The sequence below is a fragment of the Sorex araneus genome, chromosome 11 (assembly GCF_027595985.1).
Source record: "Sorex araneus isolate mSorAra2 chromosome 11, mSorAra2.pri, whole genome shotgun sequence".
NCBI classification, from domain to species: Eukaryota; Metazoa; Chordata; class Mammalia; order Eulipotyphla; family Soricidae; genus Sorex; species Sorex araneus.
Genome location: NC_073312.1, coordinates 38,262,181 through 38,289,618, shown reverse-complemented (window position 1 = coordinate 38,289,618; position 27,438 = coordinate 38,262,181). Strand labels below are relative to the sequence as shown.

The window sequence follows — 27,438 nt, the reverse complement described above, 5'->3', positions numbered from 1 at the left end:
CGGGGCCGGAGCGATAGCACAGCGGGTAGGGCGTTTGCCTTGCACGCGGCCGACCCGGGTTCGATCCCCGGCATCCCATATGGTCCCCCAAGCACCGCCAGGAGTAATTCCTGAGTGCAAAGCCAGGAGTAACCCCTGAGCATAGCTGGGTGTGACCCAAAAAGCAAAAAAAAAAAAAAAAAAAAAAAAAAAAAAAAAAAATTTTAAAACTTCACATTTCTTTTTTATGTAAAAAGACCCTTCTATCTTAGGGTCTCTCTGCCAGGTTTCACAGTTACACGTGCATCTCAGTTACGCGTGCATCTCCTTCACCCCTCATGGCCACCTGGAAACAGGTTTCCTGATCCCCATTTTTACAGAAGAGCAAATGAGGCTCTGAGAGAGGAAGAAGCTTAAGATGAACGTGACTGAGGGAAAATTCTAGGCTTAAGAGGCAGCAGATGTAGATTCTAGTCCTGCTTGGTCCTGCCCCAATGGGGGACTAGGACAGTCACGGAATGTCACTCACCAGAATGAAGCAAGCACCAGTGCTAGGAACTGAGGATTTTCCCTCTCCAGGCTAACACAGGCATGTGTCATACAGACATACACAAGACTGAAGACAGAACAGACACAGGCGCACACACACACATACCTGGAGAAGGCCTGAAGACACAAACTCACAATACCTGGAGAAAATCAGAACACACACAAACACACACACACACACACACACACACACACGCGTGCATACACATTCACATATGGACTTGGAGAAGGCCAGAACACACACACTCTCACACATGCAACACACACATACACATATCTAAAGATCAGAGCACACCCACATGCGCACACATTCATGGAGAAGGCCTGAAAACACACACACACGCACAAATACACTCATACAGGCAACAACACACACATTACCTGGACTGAACATACAAACCACAGACACACTCCTGAAGGGCAGAACAAGACAGCACTGAAGACGGAGGAAGGAGGGACAGGCTCGCCCTTGACAGTCAGGTCCACAGGGGAGGCCAAGTAGGAGAAAGGGGGCAGAGGCCCCAGTATGGGCAAACGTGTGGGCAGTGGGTCAAGCATGGGTGCCAGGCAGGGGTGACGCAGAAGTGCGCCTGGTCTGCTCCTCTGTGGGCACAGGACACATCCCAGACAAGTGAAAGGAGGGCCCTGGGCAGGGGGAGCAGAGGAGCAGAAACAGAGATGAATGGCTTGAGGCACAGTCCTGGGCCTCTATTTCCCCGGGTGCAAACAGGGAGGCTGGCCCAGATTCTCCAAGGGAGGCCAGCTGGAGGGAACTCAGGCAGGCATCCCAGCCTCTTCTCGTCCCCATGTCTGCCACTCTCAAGGTCCCTGTGAGCCCTGAAACTCCCGACCCAGGCCCTCCTCCCGTGCACGTCCTAAATACCTGCCCCCTCGGTGCTCCAGGGTCCAGCACCCACCTCATCCGCCGCCTCCAGCTTGGGGTCAAACTGGCAGAAGATCTGTTCCAGGTCCTTGCGGATCACATTGGCCAGCACGTTCAGCCTGCCCCTGGAAAAGGGGGGCTGGGTGCTCATGTCTCCCCTCCCAGACCCAGAATCCCCAAGTTTCTTGCAGAATAAACATGGGGGAGCTGGTGCCCCCACCCTCTCATTCTGTCTCAAGCTGCAAGACCATCTGTGAGTGGGCCTGGCATGCCAGCTCCCTGGATACACAACATGGTCCATCTGAGACCCAGAGGGCGGGGCGGGTGGCTCAGATGAGCAGGACGCCACCCAGTCCCACGGCAGCCCTCTCGCCCCTCCCCATCAGGGAGCCCGACCCAGTACCTCAAGCCCCACCTGCTAACAACATACCACAGCACCATCACCCACCTGCTGCACAGGGCAGCAGAACAGGAAGAGGCTGGAGTGACTGTAACTAAGGTCAGGAGTCACCAGAAGGAGCCTGGGTCAGGGCTGGGGTCTGAAGGGGACTGAGGGTTCCCCAATCTGGAACGTTCCACTGTGGGTGCACATTATACTGTGGTGGGTATGAAGAGATGCCTCAGTCCCAGCAGCAGGCACCCACCTTAAGCCTGGCCGCCTGCCCTGAGGGGTTGTGCCCAGAAGGATAGAGTCCTCTGCTGGGTGGGCAGGATGATGGGGGCACTGGAGCAGGACAGACACCCTGATGCCTCTAAGCAATGCTACCTCACCCTCTGTGCAAGTCTGGCCCAGAACCCCCTCAGCTCACAGCTGCCTCCTCAGCCAGGAGCCTGCCCAGCACCACCCCTGGGCCAGGGCCACCCCTGCCAACCTCTCCCAGCTCTGCTGATGCCACTGCAGTCCGCCGGGAGCTCTGCCCCCTCCAGCACCCCGGCACTAAGCAGTCATGCCAACGGTGTCCAGGAGTTGCTGGAGAGATAGTAGTGGGTAGGTACAGCCTTGTACGTGGCTGACCTGGGCTCAGTCCCCAGCATCGCATTGGGTCGCCCGACCCCACCAGGAGTGACTCCTGAGCACAAAGCCAGGAGTAAGCCCTGAGTACTTCCAGGTGTGGCCAAAACAAAAAAACAAAAACAAAAAAACAAAACAAAACAGGAATGTATCCAAGTGGACCCAGCTGTTAGCATCTGGCAGCAGTTACAGGAAACACCAGCTGATCCCAACTTCCCACGGCCCGTCCAGCAGGACCCCAGGAAGCCCCGGCCTCTCAGCCCAGGCTCTTCCAATCAGCCGCAGGCTCCAGCTCAGTGGGAATGGCCCTGTTGCTTAGCAGCCATCCAGGTTTTCATTTCATCAAGGCCAAAGCAGTGAGCCGAAAGCCAAGAAAAGGGCCTGAGCTCACCTCCCTGCAGAGGGAGGAGCCAAGGCAGGGCTGAGGGCCCACGCCCCGCCCGACACTCTGGGACAGGCCATCTCTGTGACTCCTTGTCCACAGGAAACTCAGAAAGTACAGCCCTTCTCTGGAACCTTGACCCTCGTGGGCACAGGGAGAACCAGTCTGCACACATCTGATTTGGGGGGAGGGGAAAGAGGAGGCCCACCTGTGAGGCATGCCCAGGATGACGTTCTCAATCCCCATCTCACTGGACTTGTCAATAATGGTCTTGAGCGCAGGGATCATGACCTCGCAGCCCTCCAGGCCAAACCGCTTCTCTGAGGACCACTTCCGGGCCAGGAAGTCTTCAAATCTGCTTGCATGGAAGAGATGGGAAAGGATGGAGAGTCTGGGGGCGTCAGGGTCTGGGGTTGGAGGGGGGGTCTCTCACCAGGGCTGGGAGCTGGCTGCCCAGAACACAGAGAGCTGCACAGCCGCCTCCCCTGACCCCGACACCAGGGTGCTCCCACCTGCACCGAGCACCAGGGGAGGGAAGGAGGTCGGAGTTTACCCCACCGCAGGGAAGATCTGTGCTGGCACCTTTCCCGACAACCACCTTCCGCCTTTCCAGTCTAATAGCTGCCAACAGCTGCCAGCACACCCAGCCCACCTCCCTTCATCACTCCTGCACCCCCACCTCCACCCCGCCCAAAGACTCGAGCACAGCTCTACTTCCGGCCCCCAGTTCACTGCCCTGATCCTCTCTGCACCCAGCAGCCAGACCAGGTGCACACTGAGGTCTCCCCAGCTGCTGAGAAGCCCAGCAGACAGAGGCAGGAGTGGGCCGTCCGCAGAAGGGATGCCCCTCTCTCTCCACAGAGGACATCTTCCTGCCTCACGCTGCCAAGGCCACTCGCTATCCCCTCCCCACACTATGAGGATCTCCCGCACCCCCCAGCTCTGTCTGAGCACTAGTCCCTCAGGAGAGCCTCGCCCAAGTCAGGGGTGGCCGGGGGAGAAAATCCTCCCCAGGCGTGCCTGCCCTTCCCCACGGCCTCCTCTTTCCTAGTCCACGTCCCCTCACTGGGACACCTCCACCAGGGCGGTGCCGAGGGCCTGACCTCATGGAGCGCACCAGCCGGGCCAGCAGCGTCCGCTTCTCCTCACTGGAGAACTGCATCACGCCGGGGGTCTCGAACTTCTGCCGGATCCACTGGCACTGCTCCACGTCATTGATGAACATGAACTCCAGGCCTATATGCTGGCAGTAGGTGTTCTGGCGGGGGTGGGTCAGGGGGATAGGTGAAGAGTCCGGGAGGGCCCTGCTTCCAGAATAGGAAGGGCAGCTCCCTCCCAGCCTCCACTGAGGGACCCCCTGCACCAGCCCACGCTCACCTCCAGGCGCCGGATAATCTCCCGCAGCGAGAGGGTACTGTCCGCGCCCCCGATGAAGGTGGTTGTGGGCAGCTGGAACTCCTTATCCAGGTCAGTCTCCCGCAGGTCATAGAAGGCTGAGGATGCACCGTGTGGCCAGGTTGGGGCTCCGCAGCATCCCTAGATTCCCCAATAACCGCCGTACCCCCACCCACACCCCTTCCCTCACTCCCTCCTGCTAGCTGAGAACTCAAGGGCCCCGAGTGGTAAGGGGAAGAGTCCGGGGTTGACCACGAGGTGGGTCTCGGGCACATTTCTCCAGAGAGCTGAGCAAGGTGCCTGCTAGGGAAGCTGAGAGGGCTGCACAGGGATGCTGAGGTTGCACACGGGGCCCCGACCCAGAGGCTGCACCATCTCCTCCCAGGCACAGACTGTAGCTGCCTCTAGCACTGGGAACACGGGGCAAAGGGCACTGACTCTCACCCAGTTTGTCGATAGTGGTTATCAAGTCCGAGGGCACAAAGGAATCCAGGTCTGCATCCAGGATGCCCAGGGGGTCCAGCTGGGCGACATGGTGGCCTCGAATCTGAGATGGGGAGAAAGAAGGCAGATAGAATAAGGTTCCAGGGCCTGGCCCTCATTCTCTGCTTCACGATTCCCAGGTTCCATGTGTCCAAATGCCCAGATGCTCAGTTTTGGAGGAGGCCACCAGGGTGACAAGAGCTCATCAACTCCAGAGAAGTTTTCAAATACAGCAAAGAGTGTGGCCGGAGGAATAGTACAGTGCATAGGGCGCTTGCCTTGCATGCGACCCACTGGGTTTAATCCCCGGCATCCCATATGGTTCCCCAAACCCACCAGGAGTAATTCCTGATTGCAGAGCCAGGAGTAACCCCTGAGCATTGCCAAGTATGGCCCAAAAACCAAAACCAAAAGTAAAGATAAAAAATAGAAAAATAAGAAGAGGTATACCAAAATTCACCACCAGTACAAGCAATCATGAAACTCAACACCTCCCCAAATGTCCATTCACAGGATACAAGCAATGGATAAAGGAAGTTCATGCAGGGAAGGAATACACAGCTTTCAAAAGAACTGAGGGATGGAGAGATAGCTCAATGGACCGAGTACATGATTTGTATGCAGGAGGCCTGGGTTCAATTCTGTGCACCACACATGGTCCCTCCTGGCACTGCCAGTAGGGCCCCCTGAGCACAGAGCTGGAAACAATTCCATAAGCAAAGTTTGGACCCCAAATCTAAAACAAACAAAAGAAACAAAGACAATGTCAGGGCTGGAGCAATAGTACAGCGGGTAAGATACTTGCCTTGCCTGGGTTTAATTTCCCAGCATCCCCCAAGTACTGCCAGGCTCTGAGTGCAGAGCCAGGAATAAGCTCTGAGCATTGCCAGGTGTGGTCCAAACACACGGAAGGAAGGAAGGAAGGAAGGAAGGAAGGAAGGAAGGAAGGAAGGAAGGAAGGAAGGAAGGAAGGAAGGAAGGAAGGAAGGGAGGAAGGGAGGGAGGGAGGGAGGGAGGGAGGGAGGGAGGGAGGGAGGGAGGGAGGGAGGGAGGGAGGGAGGGAGGGAGGGAGGGAGGGAGGGAAAGAAAGGAAGGAAGTCTCTACCACCTACTATGAGGCAGACTGTGTTAAGCAAAAAGAAGCAAATCACAGAAAACTATGACCCACTATCTAAAAAGAGGCAGCTATGAGTAAAATTATGCAACTGTATATATGTGTACCTGAATCTGCATATCTAATTAATGCAACATCTTTTATTTATATCTAAGTAAACATAAACATATATTAGAAAAATAAATTGCAAAGTGAGAAAACCAGAAAATGAGAAACGGAGAAAAGGATAGAAGAGAGCAGGGCTAGGAGCTGGACTTTCAAGACCCCATCTCCCGGTAGGATGTGCCTCTGGGAGCTAGGGAGTGTGCACGGCAGCTATAGAGCAGGCTTTCCATGCAGGAGGCCTGGGTTCAAGCCCTGGCACTGCCCGACTCCCACAGCACCACCAGGACTGACCCCTCTTGTCCCTCAGCACCATCAGGTATAACCCCCACATAAAACTATTTGAACTATGGAATCTTGCAGATATGTTGCTATTAAAAAAAAAGATTAAATTTTCAAAGTTGAATGTAAGAAGGCCAGAGAGCTACTACAGAGATACTTGCACTAGCTTTGCATGCAGCTGACATGGATTTGATCCTGGCACCAACTACGGTCCCCCGAGCTCTGCAGGAGAAATCCCTGAGCACAGCCGTGCGTGACCCCCAAGACTCCAAATAAACCAAAGTTGAAATAAGACTAAGGAGATGTGCTCGAAGGGCTGGAGCACATGGTTCGTGTTCAGAGGCTACTACTACCTCTGTGCATGAAATATGCAGGAGGGTATCAAATTCAATCCTGACCATCTTGCCGCACTCAGCAGTGAAGAATCCTGGCCGGTGGGCACCACACACCAGATAATGCTCCGGACCCCAAAGCGAGCCGATAATACCGGTGCCCCAGATTGGAGAAGGTACAGTCTCCCCGCTTTCTCCAGATGGAATCCTGGTGACACTGAGCTTCCACTAACATGGCTCCAGTATGTGGGGACCAGGACTATTTCTCCAAACCACGCGGCCGCTTATGGGGACACGCAACCTTTCCTGATAAATGAAAAAAGGTTCAGCAGCGGCTCCTTCGCCCCTGAGTGGCCATGATCCCAGAGGCACACAAACCAATCTTAGAAAACAGCAGCTGCAGAAATACCTCTGGACTTAATTACTAAAATACCAGAATTCCAAAACTACGCAGCCTCTGTGATGATTTAATGATGCCTTTTCAGCAGGTCTGATTGTTGGGGGAATATTCCAAATATAATAGTGGGTTTTCTGTCAAAAATTAAATGTAGGGGCTGGAGCAATAGCACAGTGGGTAGGGCATTTTCCTTGCACGCGGCCAACTCGGGTTCGATTCCCAGCATCCCATATGGTCCCCTGAGCACCATCAGGGGTAATTCCTGAGTGCAGAGCCAGGAGTAACCCTTGTGCGTCACCAGGTGTGACCCAAAAATAGAAAAAAAAATTGAATGTAATCAAAGTAAAGAGAGAGTAAAGTGAAAATCACCTGCCACACAGGCAGGGTGGGAGGTAGGATGGAGGGGGGCGGTTATACTGGGTTTCTTGGTGGTGGAACATGTGCACTGGTGAAGGGATGGGTGTTTGATTACTGTATGACTGAGACAAACCTGAAAGCTTTGTAACTGTTCTCACGGTGATTCAATAAAAAAAAAAAAAAAATTCAGTCCTCCCACAGACAAAGCATGTGCTTGGCCCTCTGAGCTATCGCACGGGCCCCGGCTTTCAGCATTTTGAAAAGGAAAGGAAGGATATCAAGGACAAACCTGAATTTCTGCATTGAAGTATGTAAAAGCTTCAGCATAAACCCATAAAGTATGTTATAAACACACACACACACACACACACACACACACACACACACAGAGTTCCTGGCTCTAATCACTGCACAGGCCCTGAAGTTATCTTCAGCATAAACCTATAAAGTAAATTATATTTTAATCTCTTATATTTTAATCTCTCTCTCTCTCTCCCTCTCTCCCTCTCTCTCTCCCTCTCTCCCTCTCTCCCTCTCTCTCTCCCTCTCTCTCTCCCTCTCTCCCTCTCTCCCTCTCTCCCCCTCTCTCTCTCTCTCTCTCTCTCTCTCTCTTTGAGTTCCTGGCTCTAATCACTGGAAAGGCCCTGAAATTATTACTGAGACCAAGTGCAGCAAACACTCAGCACTCCCTGCAGAGTGACTGGTACCAGGTACAAGCAGATTCGAACTGAGATTGGAGCAACTGGGGCAGCAAATGAAGCTGGGGGTCAGGGTACAGCAGGAGCCATGCTAAGGACAGTATCTGATCAGATGGAAACCCATCAATATGTTTAAATTCACACCCTACTCAAAAAAGAAAGCCTTCACTGGCCATCTGTGGAGGGTAAGAGGAACCTCCTAATTTTAAAAATGAGGGGCCAGGGTGTGGCTCGGTGCTAAAGCACTGGTCCTGCATGTGTGAGGGTCTGGGTTTTATTCCCAGCACAAAAGAACAAAAGAGAAAAGAAAAGATAAATGGAAAAAGAATGAAATGAAAGTCAATGAACAGAAATCTGAAAGATTGATCCTACCCTTCCTAGACAATTCGAACTTAGGGTATAAAATGAGTTGATAAAAAGAACCTTTTCCTGATGGAAGTAGTTTTATATCATCAACAAAGACAAAAATAGAATGTCACTTTTCCTTTAACCACCCCTAATGAGTTAATGCGTCCAGGATGAATTAGTCATCCCTAGCAGCTAAATGATGAAGTGCCCATCACCCCCAGGAAGCTGATTTCAAAACAACAACAAGCAAAAGTCAAATCTATATTGAATCAAGCTTCTAGATCTTACTACCTATTTACAGAAATTCCAAGGGACACAGACGAAGGAACACCATGGGGATGCAATCAGCCAACTCCAGACTCAAAAGGCTACAGGACAAACAACCCGGTCTCCTGGGGGAGGCAAGACACAGAAGGGCACCTGCAGAGCAGAAGAGGCTTAAGGACCATTTCAACTTGTCACAAGTTGTGGCTTTCTTTGGATCCTGATCCTGTTCAAACAGGCAGCCAAAAGAAATCCTGACACAAACAGAAAAAAACACAGATACCAACAGAATATGTACTGACGTTAAGGATTACTATTGTTACTTTTAAGTATGATCCTGTTATCATGGTATAGCTTTTAAAGAGTCTTTACCTCTGGAAATATTGCTGAAATGGCCTATGATTGAAATAGGGTGCCTGGGATTTGTTCAAAATAATTACTCTCCTGAAGGCAAGTGCCTGTCATAGAGCCATAGAGGCAGTCTGGGGGGAGAGGGGTGGCAGAAGGGAGGGAAACTAGAGTCACTGGTGGTGGGAAATGGACAATGATAGAGGGATGGGTGTTGGCTCATTGTATGACTGAAACCTGATCATGAACAGATGAACAGCTTTGACCCTGTGCATCTCATGATGACTCAAAAAAAAAAAAAGTACATGACTGGACCTGGGGAGTGGGATAAATATAGTAATTATCACACAAAATAATAATAACCGCTCTCCAGTGGAGAGGGGAGTAACAGGTGAGTTAAAATGGTCTTCTCCAGGTCTGGAGAGAGAGCTAATTTAGTCCAAGCACACCCTCCCCACCCGCACCCCCCACTTCCCGCAAAGGAGCAACACGTAGCTTGAAATTGCCCAGAACAGGTTTAGGAGTTATTTATTTTTAATAGTATCTGCAAATGCATTAGCTCAGAGCTCTGCTTCCTACTGGCTACCCCCGTGGAAGCTTACAGAGGTCAAACGCCACTTCCACAGGCCTTGATCAAGCATAGCCAGTCACGGACTCTCCCAGCTAATGAAAGAACAAAGAGCAGAAGCAGCTCTGGGAATGATGCTGAACAGATAAGGCCGGCATTCAGAAGGCTACTTTGTATTTCAGCGCTCTACATTCCTGGTTTTCTGGGATTTTGTTTTCCAAGTCTCTGCTTGGAGAACTTTCTGCTTCTTTCAGCTAGCCAGTGAAAATCTAATGAAACTAGCAAGGGTGACTCACAAGTGGCCCCAATCCAGAGGGCCTGAGGCCAGGGAAGGGACCGGATTCAGGACTCAGCCTCTCACCTTTCTGCTTCCTTCCCCACAGGGCAGCTAACATGCAGTACTGCTCACTGACCACAGACAAGCCTCCGTTTCCATTTGCTAAGGCCCCACCAACCACCCCACCTGCAGCTAGGCAGGCACATGCTGCCTCCCGGGAGAGGGGGAGGGGTGGTCTCCGCCAAGGGCCCAGGATGCCCTTGCCCTCCTTCTGCACCTCTGCACGTTGAGTTTGTCTGGTGAAATGCCTTCTTCTGTCACTGGCTCCTCGTGAGACCCCCACCAGTGATACCTGTTATGGTGTGAACACCCACACAGCCCTCCAGTGAGACACAGAACACAGAGCATGATCAGGCCGGCGACCCAGTCTAAGTGACCAGCACAGAGCAGCTGACTGAGCCATCCACTCATCCCATAAACACTTACTAGCACTGTCAGCCCCTGACCCCTTGGAATGCTCCAACCAAGAGACATTATCCAGGGTCCACCAACTCAGCTTTCCTGCCACCAATGCGTTCCTAAGTATACTCCTCTAGGTACCTGGGGGACTGTGCTGGGCGAGGTGGGTAACATCTATGTGGAGACCACAAACCAACCAGCACACACACAGAATGCCGGGGGTGTAGTTTGACAGAGTAGCAGAAGGAGGGAGCCACTGGATAGAGGACTCAGCGGAGGGTGCTCTGAGGAGAAGCCACGGAGCGAGCAAGGCCCCTCCCACCCACCCCCGGGGCCGCAGCTGCTCACCTGGTAGGCCCGGATCAGGGACTGCACGGCCAGGTGGTCCTCCACCAGCTTGCTGGTTTGGGCCTGGCTCGAGATGACCGGCCTGCTCTCAGAGACGACAGCCGGGGCTTGTGGCTGACCCGGCACATCAGAGGCCTCCTCGCTGGCTTTCCGGAAGAAGCTGTCCCAGGACTGGACAGGGGCAGAAACAAGAAAACCACCAGGTGAAGGCCTGGGAGAAGCTGGGGCCAGAGGAGGCAGCTTACATTCCCTCCCTCCTCCTTTGCTGATGTCCCGTCCCTCCTCCAGCTCCCAGGGCTTCCTGGGACCTCCCTGAGGACCCTCACACCCAGTCCACAGACCCACCAGCTCGCTCTAAGACCCAGTTTGGCATGGGCTGGAGGAAGCTGTAAGTGTGACCTGGGGGCTTCAGGTGTGGAATGGGTCGCTACCCCTGGGGAAACATGCTTTCCTCACCCCACCCCACCCCCGTCAACGGGGCTGGCCTCTGAGATGGCGATCTGCTGGCAAGCCCTCCGCGTGTTCAATGGGCATCTTCAGAGCCAGCAAGTCTGCCGCTAGTCATTTATTCTGCCAACGTGCAACTATGCCAAAGTGTCCATCCACGGTTCCCTCGGGACTGTTTATAAAAATGACAGCATTAAACCTACCTAAACCGTGATCAATAGGAAACTGATTAAGTAATGGCACATTTAGAATCTAGAAGATTAAGTGGCCTTTATAAAAATAAGAAGGCAAGGAGTATTGATGATGTGGAATGCTGCCAACAAAGGTCATGAACAATGAAGAAGAGGCCTAGGGCTGCCACTGTCTGCATAGCAGCAAAAAGTAGACAGGCCCGAGCACAGGGACCTCCGTGCTTTCTAAAAACATCAGGGTGCTTCCCTCCACACACACGCATGCCAACAGCAGCAGGGAGAGAGAGGGGCCAAGCTCCAGAGGAATCCCTTTTGGAAATTAAATGTACACACGGTCAAATACACATTGACCAGAAATAATGCCACCTGGGGGGAAATGATCTTACAGAGAGCTGCCCATGTGTCAGATAACAAATGCACAAGACTGTCTGCACTGGTGCACTTGACATGACAGCCAGACATGGGAAATGAGACAGCTGCCTGTCAGGGGAGCTGGTGTGGCACATCCACGCCACAGAAATACTATGCAGTGGAAAAAAAAGAAAAACGAGGCTTTTGATGAAGCTCTTGGGTATGTAGAGTCCGTAGGAAAAGATAGGCGCAGGGGCCAGAGAGGAAGCTCAAGGTGCTGAGTGCATGTTTTTTGTGAAGGAGGCTGAGGATTGGGTTTTCGCCCTTCCACACAGTTCCAAGCACCATTGGGTATAATACTCCAGCACTACTAGGTACAGCTCCTCCCTCACCCTGACCCCCCAAAATAAAACCTAGAGCAGGAGAGCATATTACATTTACAATTGTGTTAAAGGAGTCAATCCACCAGGAATATTGCTCCATGACTGGCAGCCTGCCTCATGAACTGGGGGAGGAGGCAGCTGGAATAGAGAAGGGATCACTAAGTCAATGATGGTTGGAGGAATCGTTCGGGATGGGAGATGTGTGCTCAAAGTAGATAAAGGACCATATGTGATGGCCTCTCAGTGTATGTATTGCAAAAAATAATGCCCAACAATAGAGAGAGAGTATGGGGGAAATTGTCTGCCATGGAGGCAGGGGGAAGGATGGGATGGGGGGGACCGGGAGGGGTTGATACTGGGGACATTGGTGGTGGAAAATGTGCACTGCTAGAGGGATGGGTGTTCAATCATTGATCATTGTATGTATGATTGAAACTCAAACATGAAAGCTTTGTAACTATCTCACGGTGATTAAAAATAGATAGATAGATAGATAGATAGATAGATAGATAGATAGATAGATAGATAGATAAAAGGGGGGGGTTAATCCAGCGTCAGGTTTACAGTAAATTCACCCAACTTTCTGAAAGGATACGCAAGAAACTAAGAATAAACCGGGGACAGGCAGGCAGGCAGGCAGGCACTCAGCACTGGGAGAAGGTTTTCATTATGGAGCTTTTCCCATCCTGGTCAGGAACTGGCTAGTGTGAAGCCAGACCACCAGCCCCAGGCCAGCTGCCCGCTCCCCTACACCCAGCATGAGCTCAGGCTCTCACGTACCGGGAGCGCAGACTGACAAGCAAACCAGCTGCCCCAGCCACAGGGCGGCCAGCTACAGCTCCCCAAGGGGCCCCCACAACCCGGACAGAGCTTCCCCACTTCCCCTGGGGTGGGCTGCTGACCTTGTGGACGCTCTGGGGGTTCTCCAGCCAGGCGAAGTACATCTCCTCCATGTAACTGGAGCCGCCTCCGCCTTTGCTGCCCGGAAAGGTGGCCGGTGGCCCCGAGGACCCGCTGCGCCCGCTGCTCACCTGGACATCACGGGGAACGAGGAGGCGCACAGCCTGCGCCCCCAGCCGGGTGGAGAGCAACCTCAGCTGGCTCATTCTAGACAGAGGCACAGGGACAGGCATGTCACCCTGACTGGCACAGGGGGAAGGAAGTTCCACAGACACTCAGCTGGGATCTGCCGATCTTATAGAGCAAGTGACTAAACAAGCAGTGAGGGGACAGAGGTGGACACGGGGCTGGGCAGCCCTGCCCGCAGCCTCCCTACATGTCCTGTGTCCCCCCAGTGCTGCCTGTCACCATCCAGCCCCACCCAATTCCAGGACATGCACCACCCAGGCCCTGCCTCGGGGGATGCCAGCTGGAAACCTGAAGTCCCCGGGCACCCTCCAGCTCAGGCCTCACTTCCAAAGCGCACCTAAACCTCCGCCAAGAGGGTCCTACGGGGGCTAATGTACCTACATTGTAAAGTCAGGGGAAAATAAGCAAAGAAGCTGGGCAAAAAGTGTGGCAGGGGACAGAGATAACATAGCGGGTAAAGAGCGTGCCTTGCACACAGCCTCCTCAGCCCCTGGCACCTCGTAGGATCCCCTGAGCACCGCCAGAAGTGGAAAACAAAAAACAAACAAAAAAGCCCGAGAGTGTGGCAGAAAGATGCTGGCAGTGAGTCTCTATCTCAGGGCCCTGCTAAGGGGCTCTGGTCATTGACACCAAAAGGTCACTGACAGTGGCCTCAGAGGGGTCCCACTGCGAAGCTGGAGGATCCAGGCTCAGAGGAGGGAAGCGGGACAGGGCACAGTGGAGAACAAAGCGAAGGCGGCCCCAGGGGCAGCCGCAGGAGGAGCCCAGCGCCCAGCCACACCCTCTGCCACCTCCCCTGGCTCCTGGGGCCTGCTCTGAGCTTGTACAGAGCAGCTGCTCCTCAAGGCCACGCTCTCCCTTCAACAAGTACCTCGCCTGCCTGTCTCTATTTGTTTATTTGCACTCGGGAGAAGCCCGTTTCTCTCTGGAAAATTGTACTTCTCTCTCTTTCTCACCTCACATATTTCAAAATAAGTTTCAATCAAAACTTTCTTGGGGGGTGGGGAGGAGGTATACTGTGACTCTTGGTGGTGGAATATGTGCACTGGTGAAGGGATGGGTGTTCGAGCATTGTATAACTGAGACTTAAACCTGAAACCTTTGTAACTTTCCACATGGTGATTCAATAAAAGAATATAAAAAAATAAATAACTCATACTACCTAAAGTAAAAAAAAAAAAACTTTCTTGCTTCACCAAGAGAAAAAAAAGTTTGCACCCAGGACTCACGTCACTCAGCACAGCCAACAACTTGGGGCACTGACAGGCCGGCAGCCCTCTCAGACTGGGAGGCAGAAGAACCTGGAGTTCATCTCATGCCCATAAGTCACCTGCTGTTTGCTGGGGGAAAACTCCTGACTTTTGAGCTTTTGATGGGGGTGGGGTCGTTCCTTCTACATTCACCGCACTCCTGGGGCAGGTGTTCTAACAGCCTCCCCCTCACTCCTGTCAATCCCGGAGTAGGCTCCCTTAGCAGACAAAATGGGAGGCTGACAGGGCTCCCTGAGGCCACTGCTGCCCCCAGACCCTGGCCATGGGGTCCAACATAGGAAGTGCAAAGTCAGAACTCTTTCCCCCACCCCCACCTGGCCCTGAGGCAGGCCGTAAAAGAGATCCCTGCTAATTCAGACGGTAAAAGGAGCGCAGGGCAGCTCTGACACACCTGAGGACACACAGGAATCCTCTATTTCTCTTCAGTTCCAGAGAAAGTGTCTTGGGGGGCAAGGGTGGGACAGACCCCTTGAGTGGTTGCGCAAGGGGCCAGATCCCAGAGCAGGACACAGCCCTTCCAGGCAGCCCCTTCCCTCTCTTCCTCTCACACCCCCACCAGCGCCAACTCACGTGAGCCAACACAGGAGACCTCTTCAAGCAAGAAAAACAGTGGGGTCCTCAAGGGCAACAAGTCTAAAGAAAAGAATATTTTAAATGCAAAACTCAGTTCCCCTGCAGGGAAGGAAGTATGTTCAGCTGAAACCTGAGGCCCAATTTCCCTCAAGCCCAGCCCTGAAGCATCGTGCCATAGGGTCAGCCCTAGAGCAGCAAGTCGCCACAGCTGGGCTGGGGTCAGAGAGGGCAGGAGAGGCCTCCCTCCCATCATCCACAAGGCCTGAGCAAATTCCCAGCAGACAATGATGGGTTCAGAAACTCCTAGCCTGTGGCATCACAGAAATCTAAACAGGCCAGCAAGTCCTACCATTCCCTCTTCAGCGGCCAAAGAGGCCGGAGAGGGGCCAGAATGATAGAACAGTGGGTAGGGCACTTGCCTCGCACAAGGCAAACCCAGCACCCATATGGTCTCTAAGGCCCACCAGGAGCAACCCCTGAGTACCACTGGGTGTAGCCAAAAAACAAACCAAAAAAAAAAAATGATAATAAGTTGGATACCCAAACCATCCTTCGTGGAAAGAAACATAAGCACACACCGTGGAATCTGAAGCTGGGGCGGGCTCTGAGCTCATGAAACTGCTTCAACATTCTCACGGGAGGGGGGGCACTCACCTCACCTTTAGAACATGGAAACTAAGGCAGAAGGAAGCTAATTAGCTGACGGATGGGCCTCGGTGTGTTTCTGAGGCTGTGCCCTCCTTCTGGAGGAGTAAAGACAGAAACCAGGACCAAGAGACAGCCCCGGGGGCTGAGCACAGGCTCCATGCTCAAGGGCCAGCGCTGCTCCACCATGGGGTTTTCCCCATGGACACAGCACCTCTAGGAGTGACCCCTGAGCAGAGCCAGGAGTAGCCCTTAGGCACTGTCAGGTGTAGTGCAAAGTCAAAGGGGAACCGATAAAAGGTAGAGGGAGGCCAGAGAGAGCACGGGGTAAAGGCGCTTACCTTGCTCATGACTGACCTGGATTCAATTTCTGGCACCTTAAGCACTACCATGAGGTCCCTGAGCACAGAGCCAGGAGTAAGCCCTGTGCAGAGCCAGTTGGTGGACCAACAACTAGACTTTTTTTTTTTTTAAATACAGATACTTTTAAATAAAATACAGATACCTTTAAACCCTTGAAGATTTATCTTAAAACCCAGATTTCTCTGAGTGACGATGCACTTTCCAGAGGCTGAGGCCAAAGCTGCCCTGTTTTCTTTTTCTTGATGAGAGGCACCTCACCTGATTTTATGATCAGGGTCAGATTTGCCTCTGTGACCAGAGGCCATACCTGGTTCTGTGCTCCAGGGACCAAGTGTGGGGCCCTGGGGTTGAGCAAGAACTGGCCATTTGCAAGCAAGCAAGCACCTTCACCCCTTTACTCTCTCTCCAGCAGAGCTGCTCTTACCGAATCCTCCACCCCGAGAGGGGACGGATCAGATCAGGCAAGTGCCAATGCTTGGCTGTCCCCAATCTGGGAACAGTGTTTTATAAACAGCCACAGTGTGGGATGGCTGGCCTTCACCTGGCCTGGCGGGAGGGCTGCCAGAGGCTGCCCCCGAGCCAACAGGCCCTGAGGACCCAGGCATCTTAACCATCTAGGGTCGGAACAATCTCAGTATTGGGCGCCTAAGTGCCTGCCTGCCTGCCCTGCAGGTTCCTGCCCAAACCAGTGGAAGCAACCAACCCCCAAGGAGCTGTACCCTGCCCCCACCTAGGGACAAGGTCAAAAACACCCCAGACCATGCTCTCTAGAACCAGGTTACAAACACCCTGCAGCACGAAGCCTTCCTCACCAGCAGTCAGGGTTGCTGGTCACCTTAAAAAACATCAGTTAACAGCCGCCTGAGGGCAAAGGGGCCTCCCTGACCTTCAAGGTGGGCGGCAGGGTGAGTCCTCCCTGACTCCCCCAACAGGCAAGCAAGGAGCCTGATGTGGTGCAGGGCCTTCAGAGGGAAGAGGGCGGCTCCTGAGTTAATTAGGCGCACTTCACCCTGCTAGGTCAGAGGGGTTACCCCTATAACCCCTTCTCCCACATACGCCAGGGAGTGGGAGGAGCAGTTCCCTGTCTCACCCTTACCCTGTCTCCCTTGTCCTGTCTCCCGTTACCCCTCTGTGTCAGGCACGGTGACTAAGACGGTCTCTAAGAGTTCTGGCTCTAACTCACGGGGTGCAGGGACTTGGAAGCTGCCTGCCCGTCCTCTTACCAAGCACGCAGCCCTCCCCCCTTCCCAACTCCGGCGCCCGCCACTCTCCGAACCCTCAACCCTAGCCCCCTGCGGTGTGGCTGACCCTCTGTGGGGATGAGGCCCAGCTGGGGCCACCCCCCACCAACTCCCCGGGCCACTAAGGGCTGCAGGGGCAGTCTTGGGGCTGGAGAACCCCTTCGGATGCTGCAGCCCCCCGTGGATGCCCGAACTCTCAGCATCAGAGTGTAGCTCCTTTAGGCAAAACTCTGCCCTCCGGGGTTCGACGTGAGAGAAAGGATGGAGGGGGGTGGGGGAGAGGGCCTGGGGAGGCTGTGGCCAGCACAGCGCGAAGCCAAGGTCACGCTCACTCCCCCTGCCCCCTCCCCTCCTCCCCGGCGGCCCGGAGCCCCCGGGAAGACGGAGCCCCGAGAGGGGCCGGGCCTCGAGACGGCAGAAGGAGAGAAGGCTCAGGACACGAAGAAAGGGGCTGCCGCGCTCACCGGGCCGGCGGGGGTCGGCGGGGCAGCGGGGTCCGCACTCAGCAGATGAGGGGGGCTGCGCGGCGCGCGGTGCCAAGTACCTGGGTCACGTGACGCGCTGACGCCCGCGGCCCGGGAGCGCGCGCCAGACTCCGCGCGTCATGACGTCTCCGCGGACGCCCCGCCCCCGGCCCCGCCTCCCGCCCGTGACTCTGTCCGTGGTGCTGACATCCCAGTTTCAGCTTCCCGGAGCCTGGCAAACCTCAAAACTGGGGCAGGAAACCGCCCCTAGGGCTAAGAGCCTTGGCAGGCTGGGAGCACTTGACCCCTAGTGCCTGGTCAGAGCCCTAAGGAAGGTGTACTAGAAGATAAACTGCTGTTTGCATGCTTAATAAAGAAAATTAGGAAACCAAAAGAAAAAAGCAATATATAAAAGAGAAAGAGAATTTCCATTTTATCATCTGCAAAACCGAAGTGCTGTGAAAAATACCACTGTCTTATGATTGTCTTGAAAAAAATTAAAACTAGGCCATAGCAATAGTACAGCGGGCTGAGTGCTTTTCTTGCATATGGTCCTCTGAGCACAGCCAAGAGCGATCCCTGAGTGCCAAAGCCAGAAATAAGCCTTGCACTTCACAGGGTGTGGCCAAACATAAATAAAATTAAACGAATACATAATAAGGTCTTTATCATAAAATGGTAAGAAATTTAATCTGCTTTATTTTTCTCCTTTACACTATCATGCTTAACAAAGAAAATTAGGAAACTAAACGAAAAAAGTAGTATATATTATTTGAACAACTTTATGTTGATTGAAAGTACATGCTCCCCCAAAAAAAGGTACATGCCCATAAAACCACAATGTGCATTTGACAAGAATACATTCCAGTATATATGTAACATGTTGATATGGTTGCCTACAGAATGGAGAAATATAGGGGAATGTGGATGTTAGGAATTCGTTGATTGTTCATAAGAGAGCTGATAGGGTGCTTTGCATGGAAGAACATGATTAACCCATCCATCTACATCTACACCTAAATTCTACCACAGCTGGGTTTGGGGGAGATGTTTAAGGTTCATCCGATGAACTTTAACTTGTCTTATTTGATGCTGTATTCCCAACAATTTGCATAGTACCAAATTTCATGTTTTCAGCAAAAACATGAAACGTTATTACTAAATAAATAAATGAAACTTAGATCCAGAAGGATATGTTTATCCTGAGTTTTCTAGTGAAGATTAGTAATACTCAATTGAAGTGCTTTGATTAAAACACATCGGAAAATCATCTGACTAGATTAAGCGAAATTGGAGACTGCCAGGAGTAGTAAGTGGGTTAGCAGGTTTGTGAAAGAATTCAATGAGAGAATTATAGGCAAAGGGAAAGTTTATTGGGGAAATAGATGGTTGAAAGGGAGCACCAGGCCTTTTATTCTGAGTAAAAGACCCAGAATTAAGCAAGGCTTGTGTTTTGCCCAGGATTATTTCTTTCACGACTGTGAGAGGATTGGGGTTCATCTACATAACTGAAGCCTTAGAGTCAGGTTTGGGTTCCTTCTAATTGTTCAGATGCATCCTACTGATAAGCATTTTACTAAGCTGCTGTAAATTATCAACTGTGCTTGTTTCATGGGAACAAAATAAACTGAGACATCTCGAAGGTTGTGAGCTCTGGTCTTTCTCTCCCCATTGTGGTTTCCTGAGAAATGTATGGGTTGTATCTCTTAGTGCTTCCCATGCTGGCTTCCTACATCCTAGTTTTATGCCTGGTAGCTAAGAATCTGTGGAACAGTGCCATTTTCTAGCAATCTTGCCCTTTATTCTCAAAATAAATGCATCTCCCCTCTATATAATACTCATCAGAGTTACTGAGAAGACAGTCTATGGAACGATTCACAGAATCAGAGTAAAACTGAAGAATTTGTCTCAGGAAGCAAGACTGAGTCAGAAATGTAAGGTCTCTTCAAGGCTATTTTAGCGTTTCGAATTCAAATTCTAGGCCAGAGAGACAGTACAGGTTTAAATACAGCAAAGGTTTAAATACAACTAGGTTTCCATGCAGCAAACCTAGTTTGATCCCTCACATCACATAGTCCCCAGAGCACTGCAGAAATCAGACTTCAGCACCACCAGGTGTGACCCCAAAACCACACCTCCTCCACAAAACATATTCCAATTCCAGAAAGATGTGTTGTTTAATCAGCTTTCTGTTGATGTAATGATCTGTCTTGGCCTGAAGTGAAAGAGAGGGGGATGGGAGTCACCTATTCAAAGAACACATGAATTGAGACAGACGTAGACAGACCTTGGGATGTCAGTATAGCAGTAAACAGAACTGAACTCAAGGGCAGGGATGGGAGAGGATGAATACATGCTCACTACCAGCCCCCAGAAAGAAGGCAATGTTAGTTGAAATGAAATATCATCACTGAAAAGAATGAAAAGAGAGCTTTATTTTTTTCCAGAGCTTAAAGTTGAAAGCTGCCTGGAAGAAGAAGCAAACAGAGTTCAACTTAACTGCTTTATGGTGTCTGCCTCCTCCCAATGCAAAGTATGGTTTACATACTATTTCTATAAGAGAGCTTTCCTCAGTAGAGGAAAAAAAATTATGTTTAAAGTCATAGAAGAGAAAAAGCATTTGTCTTTTGATGGGTATTTGGCAATTCCAACATCCTGGCTGAAACAAAAATTAAAATACATTTGGATTTTGAAACCATTCCACAAAACAGGAAATATTGTAGGGATAAGGATATGTAAATCAGAGATAACAATTCCTCATAAGTTGTATGGCTAGATGGACACATTGCCTGGCATCATATATTGTCATATTTAGCCTACCCTCTGTTTTGTTTTGTTTATTTGAGCCACACTCAACAGTGCTCAGGGGCTACTCCAGTCTTAGTGCTGGGGAGGAGAACTGGGGAATCTCATGGTGCCATGGACTGAACCCAGAGCTCCTACAAGCAAAGCTTGCACTCCAGTCCTTTGAGCCACTTCCCAGGTTCCTAATTGGCCTACCAGCATAAGACAATCTGCAAGAGGATTAGAATGTAGATGCACGCTGGCTGCCAAGCAAGGCTTTTACATTTAAAAAGAAGGTTTTGCTTTTCTTTAGGGTCCATAAAAAGACTTCTGCAAAATTCACATCCCCCACCTGAAGGAATATTGAAGCATCCTTTGGACTAGGCTTGGAGAGAGAGAAGAAGAAAAACTAGAACTGAAGTCTGATAAAGCCACAGTGTGAAGTTTAGACCAGGAAAGTAAAAGTTTATTTGGGAGAGCACTGTCAGAAGACAAAACAGAGACTTCAGAGACAGGCTTGGAGCCTTTTATCTTTCTTAGGGGCCTCTTTTTGGATGGGAAGATGAGGTGATGCATACTGTTGTTTTTTTCGGGAGGAACAAATGGCTTGCTAGGTCGGGAGTGAGGGATGCAGGTGAGGCTGCAGAAGCTGCTAGACCCTAGGAGGAAGGGAGAGCCTGCTGGAGTGAAGTGTATGATGCAGTCCAGAGCATTTCCAGGCCTTTTAGCTGATTGTTTCCACGACACAAATGAGGTTTTCCCCAGGGGCACAAATCCATCTCTACCTAGGGTTTTCTCTCAGCAGTTTATACAAAGACAGGGTGAGGGAAGAGAAAACTACCTGGAAGGAATTATCGGTGGTCTAGGCTAGAGGGGCTGGGTGGACCACTGTGAGAGGGTTGAGTCTCTGTCAAGAGGGTCATGGAAGATGAGCAACATTTTAAGCTGTGAAGCATGTGGTCAGATTTACCTTTTAAAATGCTTTCCCTGCAGGGCTGGAGTGATAGCACAGTGGGTAGGGCATTTGCCTTGCACGCAGCCGACCAGGGTTTGGTTCCCAGCATCTCATATGGTCTCCTGAGTGCAGAACCAAGAGTAACCCCTGACCATTGCTGGGTATGACCCGAGAAGCAAAAATAAATAAATAAATAAATAAATAAAGTGCTTTCCCTGGGGCTTTACCTCCAGAAAGTATCTGGCCCCTTCTGTGTGTCCACTGGATACAAGCCCTACCTACCTGCTGTACTATCACTCTGGCTGGCCCCTTGCTCCCTTCTTGTTGTGAGACAAAGAGTGAAACAAATGAAAAAAGAGGTTATGTAGGAAATGTGTGTTTGTGTCTGTGTCTGTGTCAGTGTGTGTGAGAGAGAGAGAGAGAGACAGACAGACAGACAGACAGATGGACAGAGACAGACAGACAAAGGACACAACATATTCCAAAAGAATTTTGTATTTCTTCAAAGAGAGGAAATAACCTTATAAAGGAATTATACATCTCAAATTGATATGACAGCAACTCCCAATAAAGTCAAAAGAAAAAAAGACATACACCAGAGTATTGGTTTGTGCATGACTCTTATACAAAATGGCAATGCTCCCTTCAAATAAATGGGAAACAGTTGTCTACCTAGACAAGTGTCAGTGACTCCAAGATCAGACTGAGAAAATAAATTCACCTCATTCCGCCAAAGGTGATTTTCTTTTAGGATCTTTCTAAGATTCCCTACCTTGGGGGTCCACTGATAGGGGGGTTGTAAAAAGAGACCACTGAATCATCCCTTGTGCTCTCTGGGAGAGGTAGTGGGTGCTGCACTCAGCAGTGCTCAATGCTTAATCCTAGTCTGCTGAATCATCTTCTGAAGGGTCTTAATTGGTCCTTGATGGGCTTGAGCTGGTTCTGACTCTTTTTGAAATTCACCTGAAATTCATTGTCAAGGGGTCCCTTTACCAGATCGAAGGAATCAGAGTGTTAAAAAGTGCAAGCAAAAATATATCCCAGTGAGAGGCAATGATACACTGGCAGAATAAGTGGAAAAGAAAGATAGAATTAAGAGACATTTAGAAGTCAGGTCTTGTGAGAGCAATAATATAATGGCAGAAAAGATGGGGAAAGAAATACAGAATTGAGAGATATTTAGAAGTCAGTTCCAGGGCCAGAGGTAGCCCCAGAGGCTGAGTGAATGCTTTGCATGCTGGTGGCTGGGTTGGATCCCCCACACCACATGATCTTCCAAGCATCACCGGAAGTGATTCCTAAGCGCTGACCTTGAATTAACCTCTAAACATCACTGAGAAGTGCTGGGTGTGGCCCTAAGATGCTTGTGTGTGTGTGTGTGTGTGCGCGCGCGCGCACACACACACACACACACACACACACACCCTAGGAATCAGCTCCACTGAGCCAAGTGGCTGACAATATATGAGTGGCGAGGACAATAATAGTTCACGGCTTTCTGATCCTGGGGACTGGGAGGTCAGTGGACCCTCTGTAAATTTGGAAACAGGAGGAAAAGAAAGTTGGGGAGTTTATGAGGTGACACTACTACCTAAGAAAGAACAGGCAAAGATAATTTGAGTAAATCAAAAGGTTCCAGAGACTACCTGTGTGGTCATCAGAGTGTCAAAGGTTTTTGCAACTTTGCCTCTTCTCTTTCTCCTGAAAACTAAGAAGGATTCTCTGGGCATTGGGAAAGACTAAAACAGACTGACCTGAAGCATGAAATTTGGAGGGTGTGACCACCTGTCCCTGGAGAAGCTGCCCTTTTGCACTCTACTGATTGTGATTGGGCCAGAACCTCAAGAACACTTTTGCACTGCTAAAGCCCCAGGCCAGTCAGTACAGCCAGTAGACTGGGCAGGAGAAACCATTTCAACCTCTAGTCTCCTTGATCTTTATACCATACTAAAATGCACACCCCTGAGGATGTTTCTTTGCCATTTTCTGTACCTGTGATATATGTTTTTTGTATGTTCCTCAATTGCACACGCCCACTTCTCTCCCTCATGAATATGTAAGAGTTTCCTGGGACACAATCAGCTGTTAGGACACAAGCTCAGCTGGGCAGAAAACCTGACCTCCTAATCCTCCTCAGAAACTGTTCTCCAGTCTGCCTGTGGAAACCCGTCCCCAATTAAGATTGTGTCGTTGCCAATAAACTCCTCTTCTCAATTCAGTTGTTCTGAGCTTTTTCTAGGCTGACAAGTCATGAAAGGAAGCAGAGCACCATGGAGGGTGAGAAAACCTCACTGGGGAGAGAGAAGCTGAGTCACAGAAGAGGCTGCTTGGGGCAGCCAAGGACAGAAGCCAGGGCTGGGGGAGGCTGCAGGGCTACCAGCCTAATTGATGCCATGTTAATTACACTGATGCAAGCAAGTGTGGGGCCAATCAAGGCGCCCTGCTGGTGGTTGCCATCCTCAGATGACTGAGAAGACCTGAGGCAACGCCCATGGGCTCTGCAAAGATCTTCAGAAGCAGACCCCTTTTTTTTCTTCCTTGACTGCAAACTACTGTGTGTGTGTGCGTGTGTGTGTGTGTGTGTCACAGACATGCATGTGTATTGCTATCCTGTTATCCTGTGGGAAACACGGCACAGAGGCTGCTCCCTCACCGCCATGAGTTTCTCAGATATCTTAGAGAAATTGTCTTATTCATCAGCCCTGGGGTGGTCCACAGGTATGAGGGCTGCACCCCCTTGGTGATGCAGAAGCTGAGACACTGTTCAGAGAAGGGTGGATTCACTCAGTAACAGAGAAGCTTCAAGAGAAGTGAAATGCTGTGATAAGAGCATGAGAGTCACAACAAAAATTCAAAGCTCAGGCTGGAGAGGTAGCACAAAAGGTTAGGCTCTTGCTTTGCACACAACTGCCCTGGTTCAATCTTGGCACCACATATGGCCACACAGCACTGCCAGAAATAAACCTTGAGCACAGACAGTTGTGCCTCCACCCAGTTATAGATATTTAAATAACTGAAAAAAATTTAAATATTTAAACATTCATAGCTCTTTTCCTTATGATAACATCTTAGCAACAAACTCTTACCTGCATAAAAAGTTTCAATCTGGGCAGTTTGGGGAAAACCCTATAAAAACAGCTTTGCAATTCTACTTGGTGCTTTTCCCTCATTCTAGAGGACAAGTGTAGAGGGATTTGAATGATAGGCAGAGTCACAGGAGCTGATGGGGCTGGGGGCTGGCATGACTGTCAGGAATCTGCTTTCCCTTTCATGTCCTGTCCTCTCCCTACTGCTTCCCCTCTAAACACTGCCCCACTGGCCCCAAACACCCTGTAATGCCAATCACAATCAGCTAATCAGCTTCTAGTTCTTGGCTGCTGGAGCAGGTACTATTTGTATCGGATTGGGGAAGGTCTGGGGGTGGGGAGTGGGCAGGGAGGTGCTGATGATGCTCATCTTTAATCAAAATGGGCAATGTGGGCAGGACAGCGCCCATTCCTGAACAACTCCCTCCAGCAATGTCTGGGAAAGATCCCATCTGCAGGGCTGGGAGACTTCTGCACCTGCGAAGTGGAGATAGGAGATTGGTGCTTCCACACCAGATGAGTATTTGGAGGTGCGGAAGGCTGAAGGCCCACACACTTATTATCTTGGAGTTGGGGGTTCAGAATCTGTGGCCTCCCAAACAAGAGTAGGTGCTAGAATAATGACAGGAAGTTCTGTGGGGGAACCCTAGAGAGAGTGGAAGAGTCGAGAGTCTGGAGGCTAAGGGAAGGGGACAGTCTAGGCAGTTGTCTGTGGCTGGGCTCAGAGAGTTAGACACGTCTCTGATCCAGGGCTCCAGGCCAGGGCTAGAAATTAGATGAATGTCTCCATTCAGCCAGCCCCAGCCAAAGGCCTCAAATATTCTACCTGAATTTTTAATTTGGAGCCTCTGCAGAGTATAAGTAGAAGACAAGACTGGAATCTATTTTAATAGAGAAGATGAAGGACTGGGCTGTTGAAGGAGAGAGCCAGAAGACCTGCCTGAACTGCAGAGGTTCTGTTGGAGAGTGGGTCGAGGGAGGAGACCACCAGAACATGGTAGGCCCCCCCGGCAGAGAATTATAAGGGGATCAGCTGTATGGAGGATGGATAAAGAGTCTGATCATCCCACCTGTGGCAGAACACTGAGCCCCCTTCATCTTTTTTTTCCTTTCTTTTTTGGCAGGGCAGGGAAAAACACACCAGGTGATGCTCAGAGGTTACTCCTGGCTCTGCACTCAGGAATCATTCCTGGAGGTGCTTGGGGGGCCATATGGAATACCAAAGATCAAACCCAGGTGGGCCATGTGCAAGGCAAATGCTCTCCCTGCTGTACTATTGCTCTGACCTTCTCCCTTCATCATAAGGAAGCTCTTTCATTCCAGCACTTGAGGGTTGGGCCATAATAATTCTTTATTGCTTCTTTCTGCTAACTCAGACACCCCCAATGGTGGTGGTGCTATTCCCAGTTCATGGAGTGGTGCCTGACTGACTGGCCATTCTCTGGCTACTACTAGTGATTCTCAGGCTGGAATTCATGCCACTGCAAATACTAAATAAGCCAAATATTCGGCCACTTGAGCTATTCTAGCTCAGGCCCATAATATTCTTAGAGGCAAGAGAAAGGTGTTTCACAATAGACTCATATAGCAAAATTGCAGACTATAAAATCAATATCCAAAAGTCCATGACTTTCCTACATGCAAATAATGAGAGAGAAGAAAGTGACATGATAAAAGCAATCCCATTCACAATTGTACCTCAAAATATTAAGTACCTCAGAATCAGCTTAACTAAGGAGGTAAAGGACTTGTATTAAGAAAACTACAAAAAAACTACTTCAGGAAATAAAAGAGAACACGAGGAAATGTAAAGATATCCCTTGCTCATGGATTGGAAGAATTAATATTGCCAAAATGGCAATACTCCCCAAAGCATTGTACAAATTCAATGTGATCCCTATAAGGATACCTTTGACATTCTTCAAAGAAATGGAGCAAACACTCCCAAAGTTCATATAGAAAAACAAGCCCTCATGAATAGCTAAAGCAATTCTTGGAAAGAAAAAAATGGGAGGAATCAACCTCCCCAACTTCAAACTCTACTACAAAGCGGTAATAATTAAAACAGCCTGATACTGGAACAAAGGCAGCACCGCAGACCAGTGGAACAGGGTTGAATATTCTGACACACCACCCCAAATATATGATCATCTAATCTTTGATAAGGGAGCAAGAAATGTGAAGTGGAGCAAGGAAAGCATTTTTAACAAATTGTGCTGGCAAAATTGGACAGCTACATGCAAAAAAAAATTGGCTTAGATCTCCACCTATCACCATGTACAAAAGTTAGCTCAAAATGGATTAAAGACCTCAACATCAGACCAGAATCCATACGTACATTGAAGACAAGGTCGGCAAAACTCTCCACGACATTGAAGCCAATGGTATCTTCAAAGATGACATGCCACTGGCCAAGCAAGTGAAAACAGAGATAAATAAATGGAACTATCTTAAACTCAGAAGCTTCTGCACCTCAAAAGAAATAGTGACCAAAGTACAGAATGGGAAAGGATATTCACCCAATACCCATCTGATAAGGGGTTGATATCAAGGATATACAAGGCACTAGTTGAACTCCATAAGAAGAAAACTGCCAACCTGATCAAAAAATGGGGTGATGAAATGAACAGAAACTTTCTCAAAGAAGAAATCCAAATGGCTCAGAGGCACATGAGAAAATGCTCTACATCACTAATCATCAGGGAGGTGCAGATCAAAACAACAATGGTGTGAGATATCTTCTCACACCACAGAGACTGCCCCACATCCAAAAAAGCAAAAGCAACAAGTGTTGGCATGGATGTGGGTAGAAAGGGACCCTCCTTCACTGCTGGTGGGAATGCCGACTGGTTCAGCCCTTTTGGAAAACAATATGGACGATTCTAAAAAAATTAGAAATTGAGCTCCCATTTGACACAGTAATACCACTCCTGGGAATATATCCTGAAGAGACAAAAAGGTATAGTAGAAATGACATCTGCACTTGTATGTTCATTGCAGCACTGTTTTCAATAGCCA

At 50.2% G+C, this 27,438-nt stretch overlaps 1 protein-coding gene across 3 annotated transcripts in view; it reads right to left on the bottom strand.

Moving 5' to 3' along the window:
* Window positions 1–17,738, bottom strand: part of OGDHL (oxoglutarate dehydrogenase L) — a 29,533-nt gene extending 11,795 nt beyond the window's left edge. The window contains exons 1-9 of one of the 3 annotated variants that reach the window (XM_055119436.1): window positions 17,676–17,738; window positions 14,880–14,942; window positions 12,852–13,056; window positions 10,578–10,748; window positions 4,645–4,747; window positions 4,183–4,298; window positions 3,909–4,063; window positions 3,014–3,160; window positions 1,446–1,536 (exon numbers count right to left, since the gene is read on the bottom strand). In XM_055119436.1, the coding sequence (XP_054975411.1) occupies window positions 1,446–1,536; window positions 3,014–3,160; window positions 3,909–4,063; window positions 4,183–4,298; window positions 4,645–4,747; window positions 10,578–10,748; window positions 12,852–13,055 (987 nt within the window). In that variant the 5' untranslated portion in view covers window position 13,056; window positions 14,880–14,942; window positions 17,676–17,738. Of the gene's footprint in view, window positions 1–1,445; window positions 1,537–3,013; window positions 3,161–3,908; window positions 4,064–4,182; window positions 4,299–4,644; window positions 4,748–10,577; window positions 10,749–12,851; window positions 13,057–14,879; window positions 14,943–17,595 lie in introns of all 3 variants that reach the window. The other 2 variants (XM_055119435.1, XM_004607390.2) reach the window with 2 other exon arrangements.
* Window positions 17,739–27,438: the final 9,700 nt, after the last annotated feature.